This window comes from Mesoplodon bidens (assembly GCF_964165515.1).
Source record: "Mesoplodon bidens genome assembly, chromosome: 5".
Lineage (NCBI taxonomy): Eukaryota > Metazoa > Chordata > Mammalia > Artiodactyla > Ziphiidae > Mesoplodon > Mesoplodon bidens.
In genome coordinates this window covers 98,784,222-98,803,106 of record NC_138161.1, presented here as the reverse complement: position 1 = coordinate 98,803,106, position 18,885 = coordinate 98,784,222, and the positions used below count along the sequence as shown (strand labels likewise).

At 36.7% G+C, this 18,885-nt stretch overlaps 1 protein-coding gene across 4 annotated transcripts in view; it reads right to left on the bottom strand.

Annotated features, from left to right (window-relative positions):
• Positions 1 to 18,885, bottom strand: part of ATP11B (ATPase phospholipid transporting 11B (putative)) — a 121,151-nt gene that overhangs the window by 59,854 nt on the left and 42,412 nt on the right. For all 4 annotated transcript variants that reach the window (XM_081234106.1, XM_081234105.1, XM_081234107.1 and 1 more), the window contains 5 exons: positions 15,493 to 15,540; positions 13,270 to 13,334; positions 10,681 to 10,762; positions 8,619 to 8,769; positions 7,334 to 7,531 (listed from right to left, as the gene is read on the bottom strand). In XM_081234106.1, the coding sequence (XP_081090232.1) occupies positions 7,334 to 7,531; positions 8,619 to 8,769; positions 10,681 to 10,762; positions 13,270 to 13,334; positions 15,493 to 15,540 (544 nt within the window). The remainder of the gene's footprint in view (positions 1 to 7,333; positions 7,532 to 8,618; positions 8,770 to 10,680; positions 10,763 to 13,269; positions 13,335 to 15,492; positions 15,541 to 18,885) is intronic.

Sequence of the window (18,885 nt, the reverse complement as noted above, 5' to 3'; positions counted from 1 at the left end):
ATTGTAGTATTTATGTATTTCTTAATAATTTAGCAAGTCCTGCCGTCATTAGGTTCTTATCTTTTTATTTTAAATTTGTTACTGACAAAGTTTTTGTTGTATCTCAATTACATTTTGCCATAAGCCCTGTGGTTTTTACTGAGTAATTTTGCATAGCACAGTGATTTTAGGAAGCATATATCACATTACAGCGGAACTGATGTACTGAGAAAGGAACTAGGAAAAAACTGAGAAAATGCAACTAGCAGAAGGCTTTAAAGAAACTGTCATTAATATCCTCAAAGAGGTGAAAGAACAGATTATATTCAAGAAACAAGAATAAGATGTAATTAAAAGACGACCATTCTGGGAATTCCCTAGCTGTCCAGTGGTTAGGACTCTGCGCTTCCACTGTGGGGACATGGTTTCGATCCCTGGTTGGGGAACTGAGATCCCGCAAGCTGCGCAGCCAAAAAAAAAAAGACCATTCAGATATACTAAGATATTAGAAATTAAAAACATTACAATACAAATAAAAGAAATCAAAAGATAGGTGGAACCAGAGGGCAGACAGCAGAAGCAAGAAGAACTACAATCCTGCAGCCTGTGGAACAAAAACCACATTCACAGAAAGACAGACAAGATGAAAAGGCAGAGGGCTATATACCAGATGAAGGAACAAGATAAAACCCCAGAAAAACAACTAAATGAAGTGGAGATAGGCAACCTTCCAGAAAAAGAATTCAGAATAATGATAGTGAAGATGATCCAGGACCTCAGAAAAAGAATGGGGGCAAAGATCCAGAAGATGCAAGAAATGTTTAACAAAGACCTAGAAGAATTAAAGAACAAACAAACAGAGATGAACAATACAATAACTGACATGAAAACTACACTAGAAGGAATCAATAGCAGAATAACTGAGGCAGAAGAACAGATAAGTGACCTGGAAGAAAGAATGGTGGAATTCACTGCTGCGCAACAGACTAAAGAAAAAAGAACGAAAAGAAATGAAGACAGCCTAAGAGACCTCTGGGACAACATTAAACGCAACAACATTTGCATAATAGGGGTACCAGAAGGAGAAGAGAGAAAGGACCAGAGAAAATATCTGAAGGAATTATAGTCGAAAACTTCCCTAACATGGGAAAGGAAATAGCCACCCAAGTCCAGGAAGCACAGTGAGTCCCATACAGGATAAACCCAAGGAGAAACACACCAAGACATAGAATCAAATTGGCAAAAATTAAGGACAAAGAAAAATTATTGAAAGCAGCTAGGGAAAAATGACAAATAACATACAAGGGAACTCCCATAAGGTTAACAGCTGATTTCTCAGCAGAAACTCTACAAGCCAGAAGGGAGTGGCATGATATATTTAAAGTGATGAAAGGGAAGAACCTACAGCCAAGATTACTCTACCCGGCAAGGATCTCATTCAGATTCGATGGAGAAATCAAAAGCTTTACAGACAAGCAAAAGCTAAGACAATTCAGCACCGCCAAACCAGCTCTACAACAAATGCTAAAGGAACTTCTCTAAGTGGGAAACACAAGGGAAGAATAGGACCTACAAAAACAAACCCAAAACAATTAAGAAAATGGTCATAGGAACATACATATTGATAATTACCTTAAACGTGAGTGGATTCAATGCTCCAACCAAAGACAAGGCTTGCTGAATGGATACAAAAACAAGACCCGTATGAATGCCTGTCTACAAGAGACGCACTTCAGACCTAGGGACACATACAGACTGAAAGTGAGGGGATGGAAAAAGATGTTCCATGCAAATGGAAATCAAAAGAAAGCTGGAGTAGCAATACTCATATCAGATAAAATAGATGTTAAAATAAAGAATGTTATAAGAGACAAGGAAGGACACTACATAATGATCAAGGGATCGATCCAAGAAGAAGATATAACAATTATAAATATATATGCACACAACATAGGAGCACCTCAATACATAAGGCAACTGCTAACAGCTATAAAAGAGGAAATCGACAGCAACACAATAGTGGGGGACTTTAACACCTCACTTACACCAATGGACAGATCATCGAAAATGAAAATAAATAAGGAAACAGAAGCTTTAAATGACACAATAGACCAGAGAGATTTAATTGATATTTATAGGACATTCTATTGAAAAACAGCAGATTACACTTTCTTCTCAAGTGCGCATGAACATTCTCCAGGATAGATCACATATTGGGTCACAAATCAAGCCTCAGTAAATTTAAGAAAATTGAAATCATATCAAGCATCTTTTCTGACCACAACACTATGAGATTGGAAATGAATTACAGGGAAAAAAACGTAAAAAACACAAACACATGGAGGCTAAACAATACGTTACTAAATAACGAAGAGATCACTGAAGAAATCAAAGAGGAAATCAAAAAATACCTAGAGAAAAATGACAATGAAAACACGATGACCCAAAACCTATGGGATGCAGCAAAAGCCGTTCTAAAAGGGAAGTTTATAGCTATACAAGCCAACCTCAAGAAACAAGAAAAATCTCAAGTAAATAATCTAACCATACACCCAAAGGAACTAGAGAAAGAAGAACAAACAAAACCCAAAGTTAGAAGAAGGAAAGAAATCATAAAGATCAGAGCAGAAATAAATGAAATAGAAACAAAGAAAACAATAGCAAAGATCAATAAAAGCAAAAGCTGGTTCTTTGGAAGATAAACAAAATTGATAAACCATTAGTCAGACTCATCAAGAAAAAGAGGGAGAGGACTCAAATCAATAAAATTAGAAATGAAAAAAGAGAACTTTACAACAGACACTGCAGAAATACAAAGCATCCTAAGAGCCTACTACAAGCAACTCGATGCCAATAAAATGGACAACCTGGAAGAAATGGACAAATTCTTAGACAGGTATAACCTACCAAGACTGAACCAGGAAGAAAAGAAAATATGAACAGACCAACCACAAGTAATGAAACTGAAACTGTGATTAAAAATCTTCCAACATGGGCTTCCCTGGTGGCACAGTGGTTGAGAGTCCACCTGCTAATGCAGGGGACAAGGGTTCGTGCCCCAGTCTGGGAAGATCAAATGCCGCGAGGCAGCTGGGCCCGTGAGCCATGGCCGCTGAGCCTGCGCGTCCGGAGCCTGTGCTCCGCAATGGGGAGGCCACAACAGTGAGAGGCCTGCGTATCGCAAAACAAACAAACAAACAAACAAACTTCCAACAAACAAAAAGGCCAGGAACAGATGGCTTCACAGGTGAATTCTATCAAACATATAGAGAAGAGCTAACACCCACCCTTCTCATACTCTTCCAAAAAATTGCAGAGGAAGGAGCGCTCCCAAACTCATTCTATGAGGCCACCATCACCCTGATACCAAAACCAGACAAAGATACCACAAAAAAAGAAAATTACAGACCGATATCACTGATGAATATAGATGCAAAAATCCTCAACAAAAAACTAGCAAACAGAACCCAACAACACATTAAAAGTATTATACACCATGATCAAGTGGGGATGCAAGGATTCTTCAATGTACGCAAATCAATCAATGTGATACACCATATTAACAAATAGAAGAATAAAAAACATATGATCATCTCAATAGATGCAGAAAAAGCTTTTGACAAAATTCAACACCCATTTATGATAAAAACTCTCCAGAAAGTGGGCACTGAGGGAACCTACCTCAACATAATAAAGGCCATATATGACAAACCCACAGCAAACATCATTCTCAATGGTGAAAAACTGAAAGCATTTCCTCTAAGATCAAGAACGAGACAAGGATGTCCACTCTCACCACTATTATTCAACATAGTTTTGGAAGTCCTAGCCATGGCAATCAGAGAAGAAAAAGAAATAAAAGGAATACAAATTGGAAAAGAAGAAGTAAAACTGTCACTGTTTGCAGATGGCATGATACTATACATACAGAATCCTAAAAATGCCACCAGAAAACTACTAGAGCTAATCAATGAATTTGGTAAAGCTGCAGGATACAAAATTAATGCACGGAAATCTCTTGCATTCCTATACACTAATGATGAAAAATATGAAAGAGAAATTATGGAAAGACTCCCATTTACCACTGCAACAAAAAGAATAAAATACCTAGGAATAAACCTACCTAGGGAGACAAAAGACCTGTATACAGAAAAGTATAAGACACTGATGAAAAAAATTAAAGATGATACCAACAGATAGAGAGATATACCATGTTCTTCGATTGGAAGAATCAATAGTGAAAATGACTATACTACCCAAAGCAATCTACAGATTCAATGCAATCCCTATCAAATTACCAATGGCACTTTTTACAGAACGAGAACAAATCATCTTAAAATTTGTATGGAGACACAAAAGACCCCGAATAGCCAAAGCAGTTTTGAGGGAAAAAAATGGAGCTGGAGGAATCAGACTCCCTGACCTCAGACTATACTACAAAGCTACAGTAATCAAGACAATATGGTACTGGCACAAAAACAGAAATACAGATCAATGGATAAGGATAGAAAGCCCAGAGATAAACCCACGCACCTATGGTCAACTAATCTATGACAAAGGAGGCAAAGATATACAATGGAGAAAAGATAGTCTCTTCAGTAAGTGGTGCTGGGAAAACTGGACAGCTACATGTGAAAGAATGAAATTAGAACACTCCCTAACACCATACACAAAAATAAACTCAAAATGGATTCAAGACCTAAATGTAAGACTGGACACTATAAAACTCTTAGAGGAAAACATAGGAAGAACCCTCTTTCACATAAATCACAGCAAGATCTTTTTTGATCCACCTCCTAGAGTAATGGAAATAAAAACAAAAATAAACAAATGGGACCTAATGAAACTTCAAAGCTTTTGCATAAAGCATAAACAAGAGGAAAAGACAACCCTCAGAATGGGAGAAAATATTTGCAACGAATCAATGGACAAAGGATTAGTCTCCAAAATATATAAACAGCTCATGCAGCTCAATATTAAAGAAACAAACAACCCAATCCAAAAATGGGCAGAAGACCTAAATAGACATTTCTCCAAAGAAGACATACAGTTGGCCAAGAAGCACATGAAAAGCTGCTCAACATCACTAATTATTAGAGAAATGTAAATCAAAACTACAATGAGGTATCACCTCACACCAGTTAGAATGGGCGTCATCAGAAAATCTACAAACAACAAATGCTGCACAGGGTGTGGAGAAAAGGGAACCCTCTTGCACTGTTGGTGGGAATGTAAACTGATACAGCCACTATGGAGAACAGTATGGAGGTTCCTTAAAAAACTAAAAATAGATTTACCATATGATCCAGCAATCCCACTACCGGGCATATACCCAGAGAAAACCATAATTCAAAAAGACACATGCACCCCAATGTTCACTGCAGCACTATTTACAATAGCCAGGTCATGGAAGTAACCTAAATGCCCATCGACAGATGAATGAATAAAGAAGATGTGGTACATACATACAATGGAATATTACTGAGCCATAAGAAGGAACGAAATTGAGTCATTTGTTGAGACATGGATGGATCTACAGAGTGTCATACAGAGTGAAGTCAGTCAGAAAGAGAAAAACAAAGATCGTATATTAATGCATGTATGGGGAACCTAGAAAACTGGTACAGATGAGCCGGTTTGCAGGGCAGAAGTTGAGACACAGATGTAGAGAACAGACATATGGACACCAAGGGAGGAAAACCGCCATGGGGTGGGGATGGTGTTGTGCTGAATTGGGCGATTGGGATTGACATGTATACACTGATGTGTATAAAACTGATGACTAATAAGAACCTGCGGTATAAAAAAACAAAGCAAAAAAAAAAAAGATAGGTGGAAAGATAAAGTTCATGAATTCTCCCAGAAAGATTATAAAAACAGAGAAATTAAAATTGAAAGTCAAAGAAATTAGAGAATCAAGATAAATGATCTGACATCCAAAATAATAAATTTCAAAAGAAAATCCCACAAAACATAAAAAGACACTTTACCAAAGAAATAATATAAGAAAAATTTCTAGAACTGAAGGACTTGTGTTTCCAGGCAAAAAGGGCTCATAGAGTTTATTGCCCAATGAAAGAAAATAAAAAGACTCACACCAAGGTATATCATCATAAAATTTCAGATTCATTGAATAAAGAGAAGGTCCTAAAACACTAAACACTTCCAGAGATAAAACAACAGATCACACATAAAGAACTGAGAATAAGAATGGTATTGGATTTCTCAAAAAAACATTGGAAGCTAGAAATAAATGGAGAAATGCTTTTCAAATTTTGAGGAAAAATAATTTCCAACCTGGGATGTGTTACCCAGATAAATTATTTTCTTAAAGATTTATTTATTATTTATTTATTTTATTAATATTTTAATTTTTTTTGGCTGTGTTGGGTCTTAGCTGCAGCACATGGGATCCTCGTTGAGGCATGCGGGATCTTCCATTGCGGTGCATGGGCTCCTCGTTAGAGTGCACGGGCTCCTCGTTGGAGTGCGCGAGCTCAGTAGTTGCCGCACATGGGATCTTAGTTGCCCTGCGGCACGTGGAATCTTAGTTCCCTGACCAGGGATCAAACCTGCGTCCCCTGCACTACAAGGCAGATCCCTTACCACTGGACCACCAGTGAAGTCCCTACCCAGCTAAATTACTAATCAAGTGTAAGAAGGGAATAAAGATACTTTCAGACATGCAAAGTATTTCCCTGTTATGCATCCTTTTTCAAGAAGTTATTAGGAGATGTGTTCCACCAAAATAAGAGAATAAGCAACAGGTGGGAAGACATGGGATCCAGAAGACAGGAAATCCAAAACGGGTGGGAGACAAAGGAAGTTCTAGGGTGATGGAAAAGCAAGTCCACGGTGACAGCTGAGAAGCAGGCCCAGAAAGAAGTCCAAATTGAAGCAGAAACATAAAAGTCTTCAAAACAGAAAGTGAGCGAGATAACAAGAAAGAGAAAGGAAATCCTAGATTACCTGGTGTGTTTGAATACGTGGAGAGATGGTTCATATACTTGTCAACAGATTTGTTTGTGGTAAATGAAAATTAAGCAAATAAAAAACAGAGCAATTAACTCCAGCAAAACCAAAATAGATAAGAAAGAAAAATGTAAGTATAGTATTACAGGGCAAACAAAGAGAACAAGGAATTAGTAAATAATACCAAAACAGTCCTAATAATGTAAATGAATATTTATTAAATCCCAAGTTGTGATTTAACAATACTGTGCTGTCATGGGGAGGCAAAGTGGGTATATGTCTGTTTTTTGGTATAAGCCTTGTAATATTTAGTTTTATTAGTCTTTGTACACTTATTATTTTGATAAAAATAACAAATTAGAAAAAAAAGGATCATTTTTACCTGTCCAAGTTCTTCATTCAGATCAGAAGTATTGACTTGAGCTTTCTGATCTGATTCTTCATGATAGAGATCAAGATCCCAGCCAATAAAAAATGATCCAAGAAATTTCTGCATTTCGACTGTCACATATAATGAAATTGGAATGATGAAATTGTAGAGTACCAAAAAAGCAAGGAAGTCTGAAATAAATTTCAGAATCTAGGGGAAAAAAATGATTGCTTGATAAGAGAAAAATACGAAGGAAATTATCAGATAGTTTCATATCTAAACAGACCATCAACTATATTCTGAAGCAGGAAAGTCTCATGAAATGAAATTCATTTACTGAATTGGCTTTTTAACACATTTCCTTTGGTTATTTTATTGCTCATTAGAATCTTGAACAAATTAAAAGAAGAAAGGTTAAAACCAAATTACTTAATTTGTTACTTTTTAGAAGCTACCAGAAAAGCCTGGTGTGACTGAAATTACTTATGGCAAAATTATAATTAGAACCTCTGTAGCATACTTACCATTCTACTTCTACACATCAAAATCACAGATAACTAAAAATTGACTGTAATTTTAAAAATGTAAAATAATTGCTAGGCTAGAACTGCTAGAAATTAAAACTCTCAATTACAGATTACACAGGAATAGCCTACTTCAATGGCACAGCAGTTCCACATTTTAAAATGTGTTCTGTAAAAGATAAAATACCTAATTGTAAATGATACTGAAAATGTGTTCCTGTGATTATCTGCTTTTTGGTCTCTTGAGATTCAAACTTATCTTCCAATATTTGCACTTTAAAGTGAAATTTGGAGAACAATTTACCAAAATTGCAGGTTAACTTCTCCTGGTAGTCCATATTTAATCAGTTTAAAACTTCTTATGACATAATTCGTATTTACTTCATACCACCAATATACTGACAGTAAGACTCCTTGAATTATTCTGATAGAACTGAAAATTCTATTTACATAAAGTAGAATAAAAATTTCAATTTGTAGTACTAAAGTGGAATGCCAATACAGATGACTTAAATGTCTGTGATCTCTTTTAATTATTCAAGTCATGCCATAGGGAATATAAATGCTTATTCTGTAAAATGTAAAAAGCATACCAGTACAAACATGCTGGCTACTCTTCACGTCCAATATCCTTTTGTCACCCTTTAATAGTGATAGTTTTAGGGATGACAGTGGTCACTCCTATCAGAAGTCACTACCAAAGCATTAAAAGAAATAAGATTTCCAAAGAATAAAATTTTCTTTGTAACAGAGTCAAGAACACCATGAAGTACCTTACTACTATTTCTTTGATGTTCTGTTTTTTGGTTATACCAAGGTTCATCCCATTTTTCTTCAGCTTGCCATGTATATTTCAAGATAGTACTGATGATGGCTTCAGAAATAAGGATTATTAGATAAATTATCAAAAATGTATTCATTGACCTGAAATGAAGAGAATATAAAATGTACCAATTATATGTTACCATACTCATTTGTTTGGAAATTAACATTGGTATTAAATAAGATACTAAATATCAATATATAAGAAAGATACTACAGTAGCTATTTAAAGGACACAGTCTTTGTTTTTAAGAAATGACCATTCAATTCAATCCATTTACTAGCAATGAAAGAACAGATACATAAGATTACAAGCATATTTACTATAGTTAACTACTGTTCAAAATGCTTATAGTGGGCTTCTCTGGTGGTGCAGTGGTTAAGAATCTGCCTGCCAACGCAGGGACATGGGTTTGAGCTCTGGTCCGGGAAGATCCCACATGCTGCGGAGCAACTAAGCCCGTGTGTGCCACAACTACTGAAGCCTGTGTGCCTAGAGCCCATGCTCCACAACAAGAGAAGCCACTGTAATGAGAAGCCTTCGCACAGCAATGAAGAGTAGCCCCTGCTCGCCGTAACTAGAGAAAGCCTGCACACAGCAACGAAGACCCAATGCAGCCAAAAATAAATAAATAATTAATTTAAAAAAAAGAAGAAGAAGAAGAAGAAGAAGAGCACATTTCTTCATTAGCCTGTCCCAGGAAGAAGAGAGACATGAGGGGCAACGCTGAGTCATCCCAGCTCCTCCTGGCAGAGCTCAGCTGACCCTCAGCCAATCCACTCATCTGTGAAAATGAATGGAAGTGAATGAGTTGGGACAGTTTATGATGCAGCAATTTGGTGGCAGTAGCTCACTGGTACACCCTCTATGTTGGTACTTCCCCTCAGCCAATAAGCCTGCCTAAGTCTCCCATTAGGCAGGGAGACTCCCAAAAGTCTTTTCTTTGGGGGGGCGGAAAAAAGAAATCTCGCCATCTGTGACAATATGGATGAATCTAGAGGTTATTATGCTAAGTCAGACAGAAAAAGACAAATACCGTATGATCTCACTTATATGTGGAATCTAGAAAAACAAAACAGGGACTTCCCTGGTGGTCCAGTGGTTAAGACTCTGCTTTCCAATGCAGGGGGTGTGGGTTCGATCCCTGACCAGGGATCTAAGAACACACAGACAGTCCCTGGTCAGGACGCTAAGATCCCACATGCCTTAAAAAAACCCAAAAAACCCCCAAAAACATAAAACAGAAGCAACATTGTAACAAATTCAATAAAGACTTTCAAAAATGGTCCACATCAAAAAAATAAATAAATAAAAATTAAAAAAATTAAAAAACAAAACAAAATGAAAACACACTCATAGATACAAATAGGTGGTTGGTTGCTTGCTGGTATTGGGGGGATGGGTAAAATAGGTGAAAGGGATTAAGAGGTACAAACCTTGGGTTATAAAATAAGTAAGCCATGAGAATGTAATATACAGCATAAGGAATATGGTCAATAATATTGCGATAACTTTGTATGGGGCCAGACAATTACTAGACTTACTGTGGTCATCATTTCATAATGTATGCAAATGTCAAATCACTATGTACTACACCTGAAACATAATATTTTATGTTAACTATATTTCAATAAATTAAAATTAAATAAATAAAATGAGAAACCATCCCTATCTTCAAGGATACCATCTTTTGTTGACTTGAAATATATAGTTTTATATACATATTTTATACATATAGAATAATATACATATCAATAGTCATATTGGGACTTCCATGGTGGCTCAGTGGTTAAGACTCTGCGCTCCCAATGCAGGGGGCCTGGGTTTGATCCCTGGTCAGGGAACTAGATCCCACATGCATGCCACAACTAAGAGTTCACATGCTGCAACTAAGGAGCCCTCGAGCGACAACTAAGGAGCCTGCCTGCCGCAACTAAGACCCAGTGCAAGCAAATAAATGAATTTTTAAAAAGTCATATTTATGTGTAAATAAATGAAAATAGTTTTCTTACTTTTCTACTGCAGATCGTTTCTGTGATTTGCTCTTGTAATTTAATGCCATTTTAGTTTCCATTCCAGTATACACAGCAACACCTGCAAAACAAAACAGTCTTAAGATAATCCTCTACCATGTTTCACAAAAGAAATGTACTCACTAGCACAAAAGAAAATCTAAGAAACTGTATCATCTGAGAGTTGTCAGAATTTGTCTTTCCCTAAAGTCTTTCTGGAGTTTTTTTTTAAAAGGCTTTCCAAGTGCAATTTTGGGAAATTCCAGTCATTCAACCTGCTGAATGAGGAAGGCATGTGGGTTCTGTTCCTGAATTACAACTGGGATATCTGAATGAAAGAGGTATTATTTGAGTTGGAATTGACGAGGAAAGAATTCGGAAAGATAAAGAAGGCAGGGAAGGCCATTATAGACAGAGCAAACAGTGTTAACAAAGACAAAAATAGAAAAGTGCTTTCTGTTAGGCTGTAACAATGGACTGGCGTCAGTTTGAAAGACCTTGAATGCCAGAATCTGGAGTCTAGACATAATCTCATAAGCACTGGAAAGATAATATGGAATCTGTCAGAGTAAATGAAATAAACACAAGGAAAGTGCTATTTTAAAAATATGTGCCTATGTGAATGACTGAGATGAGAATGACAGTAATAAGGGGACTAAAACTGGGGTAAGACCAGTCTTATTAAAAAACTTTGGAGTTAGAGCTTGGTTTGAAGGCTAGCTCTGCCACTTATAAGTTCTGTGACCTTGAGCAAGTTATCTAATCTTTCTGAGTCTCAATTTCCCCATCTTTAAATGGGGAAAATACCTAATAAAACTGGTATGGGAGTTGTGTGACAGATTAGCAAAATGCCTAGAAACAGAAAGATGTTCAATAACTGCAATTTTCACTATTGGAACTATCCTTCCAAAGCAGGGATTACAACTCAAATGACAACGGGCACCAAAATTATAGAAATGTGAGAAATGAGACAAAATGGTACAACACAGAGAGGTGGTGCTGAGGAAAACAATAGCAGACCCATTTAAAGGCATTCAAATACACATTTCCTAAATTTTAAGAGTGTGAAAGGTGTTACTGCTAGAGAGGTGTTAAAATACAGCATTACACAAGAGGGCCTAAAAGCCCTGGAGGTTTTCTCTGGCTTCTGCCATTAAAACTTTACTATGGTCCCCTTTTAAAAATTGTGGTTAAAGACACATAACATACAGTTTGCCTTTTCAATACAATTCAGTGGCACTTAGTTACATTCACAATGTTGTGCAACCATCCTATCTAAGTTGAGACTACTTCATCACCTGCCCCCCGCCAAAAAAACCCTGTACCCTTTAAACAATCATTCCCAATTCCCCTCCACTCCCCAGCTGCTGGGAACCACTAATCTACTTTCTGTCTCTATGAATTTGCCTATTTTGGGTATTTTAAGTATAAATGAAATCATACAATATGTGGCCTTTTGTGTTTGACTTCGTTCACTCAGCATAATGTTTTCAAAGTTTATGTATGTTGTAGCATGTATCAGTACTTCATTTCTTACGGATGAATAATATTCCATTACTTGGATATCCTACACTGTTTATCCATTCATTAGTTGATAGACATTTGCACAGTTTCTACCCTTTGGCTACTGTGAACAGTGCTGCTATGAACATTCTCATACAAGCCTTTGTTTGAGCACCTGTCTTCAATTCTTTAGGATATATAGCTAGAAGCAGAATTGCTGAGTGATACGGTAATTCTATGTTTAACTTATTGAGGTATTGCCAAACTATTTTCCACAGCAGCTGCAACATTCTACACTCCCACCAGCAATGTATGAGGGTTCCAGTTTCTCCACATTTTTGCCACACTAGTTATTTTCCTTTTTAAAAAAATATATGGAATTCTTTATCAGAGAGCCTAATACTGACAGATAAGATACAGTACAGTTAACAGGAAAGAAGAGACTGAGGAAGAAGAGCTCAAAAGCTGTAAATATTCAGTGAATAACATAAGCTGTCCAGAATATGATGGGCCATTCCTGAAAGGCGAGGAGCCAGTTGACAGCTACAGGTTATCATTGACTTCACAATTTACCTATGGTTGACTCAGAGCATAGTGAATTAGTTTAGCTCGACAATGCAAGAGCACTATTTATTCATCCTTTTGATCCAGTCAGTGTATGTTCCAACAGTATCTGTTACATAGTCACAGATCAATAAGAATTCATTGAATGAATAAATGGATGACCAAAAGAGTCAGCAGTTTTAACAATCCAATCTAAGAATAATCATAATGGAATTATACAAGTGGTTTACTGCACCAAGGTGTCAGAGTATATAGTTCTCAACACCATTAACAGAAGTGCCAGAATTATCTTAGCATGAAGTATTCACGAAGAAAATATAAGAGCAAGGCTCTAACCCATTACTCAAAAATAGGAATTAACAAAAAATACAACACAAAATTATATTAATACAATCTTTGAAAGAAAATTATCACAGACAATAAATTATCTAACCAAAAGACCACAAATGCTGTGCTTTTAAAAATACTTCATATAAAGCATCAAAATGAATCTATAATTTAAAATTTTCAATATATACAAACCAAAAATTTCTTTTGTGTTTTTTAATCTGGCTCCACGAAGCAAGAGACTCTCTGGCCCCAGAGGTCTAGGGAAAAAATAACCAAAACCATTGAATATATTAAAATTTCAATTAAATTTTAAAATGGCATCTTTAGCAGACAGAAGGTACTTCAGCTATACTTATAACAATGCTTTCATATAAAACCAAAATCTCTGCTACTGTAAAGCTGTCGAGGTCAGTCATGATGCTAGTTACCATAACAACAAATATCTGCCTTAGCATTTCAGTCATTTTAAGATCAATGGCTCAGAAATAAGACTATGCCTGTAGATAAAATCACAAAGCCACTTGTTTCAGAAGTTTAAACATAAAACTCAACAAAACCAAAAATTAAGCAATGATTTTAAAATGTTTTACAGAAGATAAAATTTTTAAATTTTGAGCAAAATCAATTAACAGTTTTCAAAGGGAAAATACAGAATTAAAATGCAGTGTAAACAGGTTGGGTGAAGAAAAAATGCAAAATAAACATAAATTGTAGTATGATTTGTATATAACTGCATGAGTTCTGCACAATTAAAATTATACTAGGTTATAAAAGATAACATAGTAAGTGAGTTAGTACTTTTTCTAGGCAAGATCAACACTACAACTTGACTACTTGCATCGCATACTTCTTGGAGCACAGGTCTTCCTGCTGTTTGAATTTCTCTCCATAAAGGAGATATAAAATGAGAAGAAGTAACTAGAAAGGAAAATTGTATTTTCTTAGTGATAGCAAATGATAAGACTCTGGTATGGATAAGTAAAAAAGCCTTAATTTTGTTGATATTCCTTATCATAAGGCTTTCTGAAGGCTTTTCTGAAATATACATACACAGTTATCCAAATCAAACAGAATCTGAACCAATTCTGAAGAGGTCTGCAAACCTAAACACTGTAAAAAAAATTAATCCAATGAACACAGCGGGGGGCGGGGGCCAGGTGTTTGGTCTATGGTTAACAAGTATGGTTTTATTATATAGTCGTATCTGGAGCACACTGAATGGACATTCCAAAATCAATTATTCAGGAGCCATATTATAGCTCTTTTCTACTTGGTTTTGGTCCCAGCAATGAATAGAAAAACTTTGAGCTCATGTTGGCATATAAAATTGGGATATAATGATAGAAAGCTTCAAATTAAAAGATAATTCATCACTTCACTCTGGTTGCTTTAGCAAAGAACATGGCTCTTTTTTTTTAAAACCATTCTACCTGCTAAGGTAACATAATTGATCTTTTCCTTTACCAGCCACAATATCTTAATGCAATTCATACTACGTATCCACACACGCATCCCAATATGTCACTGTAGAAATCAAAATAAAACCCAGTCACTGTTATTCAGCAGGGGTCCTACACTTAAAAAGACCTTGTTACACAGTTTATTGAACGTGCTCCTGTGTTGACTTTTATTAAAAGTGTGAATCCATGCTGATGCATATTTTTGGTAGCTTGTCTTGAGGATTTCATTTTTAAGAATTCTCAACTCTTTATGTCAGTGACTTATTTCATGCAGTCAGTATAAATTGAACGTCTCCAGAAAAGAGGTGGAGTGCTAAGTTAATTCGAAGTTCAAGGGCTGATTCCAAGGTTTATTCTAAATTCAGCTTTGTGGTCATGAGTAACAATGTAATCTCACCCTATCAGAAAATCTTTGAAATGACCCAAAGCCTTTCACGTAGGTACCAGAAATTAACCTGAATATTGAGGGAAAACAAATCAAAACAACCAACCAACCAAATAACCAATCAGATGAGTATATAAGAAGTTATTGGCCAATAAATACTCTAGTTTGTAAGGAATGATTTTGAAGTGAAGAAGACCATAACATTTTTATTTGTTAAACATTACATAAGACATTTTTTGTATTAGAGACTTATGTGGTGGTACGTTTAGATGTGTAAGGATCTGGATAGGGACCATTATGATTCCTTTATGTTACTACCTAATATATCAGACAAAGAAATACAAGTACACAAATAATCTTACTAAATGATTTTGATGTCATTTCCTGGCATTTGCTTCATCCTCATCTCATCTGCTGCTGCTAGAAATTACTAGAAGATGAAATGCTAAATGTTTTTAAATTAACCCTTTCCCATGATATGCTGCTTACTTATCTAATCTCCCTTTAACTTGATTTTAATCCCTCCCCCAAACAATTCTCACTTAAAAGCGATTGAATACAAATTCTTACCTTACAATTTCTTCCATTTGTTGAGTTATTATCATTCGTCCCATGAATCTATCAAAGAATTCACTATGTTACAAAAAAACTAATGATACATTACTTATGACATCAATGGGTGGAAAATTTTAAGACAGTTCTGGCACTATTCTTAGATATGAAACGAAACCAACCTTTTGCATATATGAATGGTCCAATATTCATGTTAGAAATTACAAAGGTAAATCAGTCATTAAGCTTTAAAAAATTAATATTCTTAGAGTCCCAGGGAGTGATCAGTGGTGCTGTTTGCCTTATCATCCTCTTCTGCTTCACCCCCTTCCCTTTCCTGAACTGTTCTGTGGAGGAGCAGTGTAAAGCCTTCCCTCACCATGAAGTGTGCTCCTTGCCATCTGCTGCATAATCTTCCTGGGCTTCGCAGATGATGTATTGAATGTGCACTGGCGCTATAAGCTGCTGCTGCTATCCACAGCTGCCTCACACTACTTCTCCTCATGGTCTATTTCACCAACTTCGGCAACACAACCTTTTTGGTACCCAAGCCTTCTGCCCAATTCTTGGCCTGCATCTAGACTCGGGGATCCTGTACTATGTCTACATGGGGCTGCTGGCAGTGTTCTGTACATGATCCTCGTCAACTTGCTATTTAAAGTCTTTGGGCCCATGCATTAGAGAAACCTCACTCTGTTCCTGCTGCTGCTACATGTCATGAGCAGTGTTGTCACCTTCTCCAATGGGTACCAGCTTGTCCAACTCTTCTGTGATGTCTGAGTCCCCTAATCCATTGCCCTTTGCTTCACAGCCTCCAGGGTTCCTGACTTAGGCTGACCTCTTCTGGATCAAGACTGCCTCTGGGCTCAGGCCTCTCCCACCCTTCATTCTCCTTCAGATTTTGTCCACAACATTTCCTTTCCCCTGTGACTGTTGACATCCTGGGCCTTTCTTGCCCTCTAATGACTACTGATTGGACTTTGCCTATGGCTTTCTTCAACTTGCCACTCTCCCCTCTCTGTCCCATCTCTGTGGCCTCCTAAGGTGGGATACTGTAGCTTTTATGCAGTTACCCACGACTCTGACACTCAAGGAATATGTTGGGCCTGGGGATAGAGGACACAGGCTCCTGGCTGGGGATAAGGACACAGGCTCAAAGATGACTTGCCATTTGACTATAAATTAAGTATTCTGATGATTAAGAGCAGACTAGGGCACCAAGTGTTCCAAATGGTGACAAGAAAGTATTGTCTTTAAAAAATAATAATAATATTCTTGCCATTTCTACTCCAGCTATGAGCAAACTAATGAATGAAAAAATGTTTTCAAAATGGCAATGCAAATGTAATATATTATTATGATTATCAGTTTGGTCATGATGAGACTTTATAAGTGCTACACAGAGATGCATATATTATTTAGCCAACAATGAATGCTCACACATTTTTATCACAGTTTACTAAATAAAGACTCCGGTAACCAGAATCATTCATTCACTCATTCACGTACTTATTCATGCACTCATTTATCCAACAAATATTCACTGAGCAACTACTATGTGTGAATTACGGGCGGAGGGTAGAGTAGTAAGCAAAAAAACTATTAGTGACCTCCAGAGCTTAACTTTTGGTTTCCTGAAATTTAGAGTGAGTGGCCTGTTGTTATAATGAATTTTCATAGCCTGGCCTTTTAGTTCCAACTTCCACTACCAAAACAGCTCCATAGCACAAAGTCAACTCAAGTGAAAAATTACTTTCTATAATAGTGAGAGGTAAATTCTGAGTTGAAGCAAATTCTGGGCAGAGCCTCATGTCAGTCATTTAACTATGCAAAGAAATATTAAGCATGACTTTCCAAATGTCCCCTATTATCCCTCCTGTTTCCAGGTCACAGATGCTTTACCCCTTGTAGACTTTGGATTCATTATTTCTTGCTAATCTCTTACTTCTTCTTCCTTCAGTCTCCTGTATCAGGGAGAAGCACTGCTTTTTAAAATTTTTTTTTAATTTTTACTTTTTTGCCGTGCCGCGTGGCATGCGGGATCTTAGTTCCCCAACCAGGGATCGAACCCATGCCCCCTGCAGTGAAAGCATGGAGTCTTAACCACTGGACAGCCAGGGAAGTCCTGCTTTTTAATTATCTCTACTTAACGGAATTTTATGTAGCTCTGGTTTGAGCCTCAAACTTTGGATTTAGATTCAAAGAGCCAATTCAGCTGGTGACTCCTAGGCACTGTTCAGAGATAATGTGTGGTCAGTCTTTTGATTTTCCTGAGCCAAGTGCCAACAAGAGACCTGTTCTCCTTCATTTTATCTGTCCCATTATCCTTGATTCTAAAGCACTTCTTGTATTTGTTCATGCCAGTATCATGCTGGATTAACTCATTCTGCACTTTCTGTAGCCCTTTCTCCAAACCCACACTATGATTTGTTTCAAAATGGAAAAGAGCTTTATTATTCTTTACTGATTATAAAGACTAAATACACTCAAAAATACATACTTTATGAAATGATTCAGACGATGTAAAAAGACGACAAAAAGGAAATAACAATCATCAGTAATCCCACTACTCAAATAAAACATTATTAATATTTTGAGGTATGTTTTCCAGGCTTTTTTCCATGCCCATATAAATATGTATGTATCTTAAAAACAAAAATGGGATCATATCATAAATACTATTGGTAACATTTTCTCCCCACTTAACATGTCCTGTCAAAAATACAGATCCACATCTTTACTTTTAATGGCAACACATCGCATTGTATTTTTGGGTCACTGCATAATTTATTTAAGTAATTCACTACTGACAGAAGCTTAGGTTTTTCCCCAACTTATGGATAGTCTAAATAATACAGCCCTGAACAAGCCAGTGTACATATCTTTTCACATTTGCATTAAGATATATTTCTAAAAGCAGAATTTCATTATTTTGTTAGGAAAAATTCCTAGAAGTAGAATTGATGAGTTGGAGTCTACAAAAAATAAAGAGAAGAGAAAGAACAACAAAAAAAAAGAACAGAAAGAGCAAAGGAGCCAAGGAAAGAGACTATGGAGAATACTGTGAAATAGGCACCTGCTAGAGGCTGTACCTAAACAGAAGACTCTCCTAGTTTTTATTTCTTCCAGTGTTGGGCAGAGATAATTTCTTAACCATACTCTAGCCTCTCCTCAATAAGCTGTTAAAGTTTTTTAAAAGGAAATAATGTGGACTTCTCTGGTGGCGCAGTGGTTAAGAATCTACCTGCCAATGCAGGGGACAAGGGTTTGAGCCCTGGTCCAGGAAGATTCCACATGCCGCAGAGCAACTAAGCCCGTGCACCACAACTACTGAGCCTGTGCTCTAGAGCCCGTGGGCCACAACTACTGAGCCTGCGCTCTAGAGCCCGCCAGCCACAACTACTGAAGTCC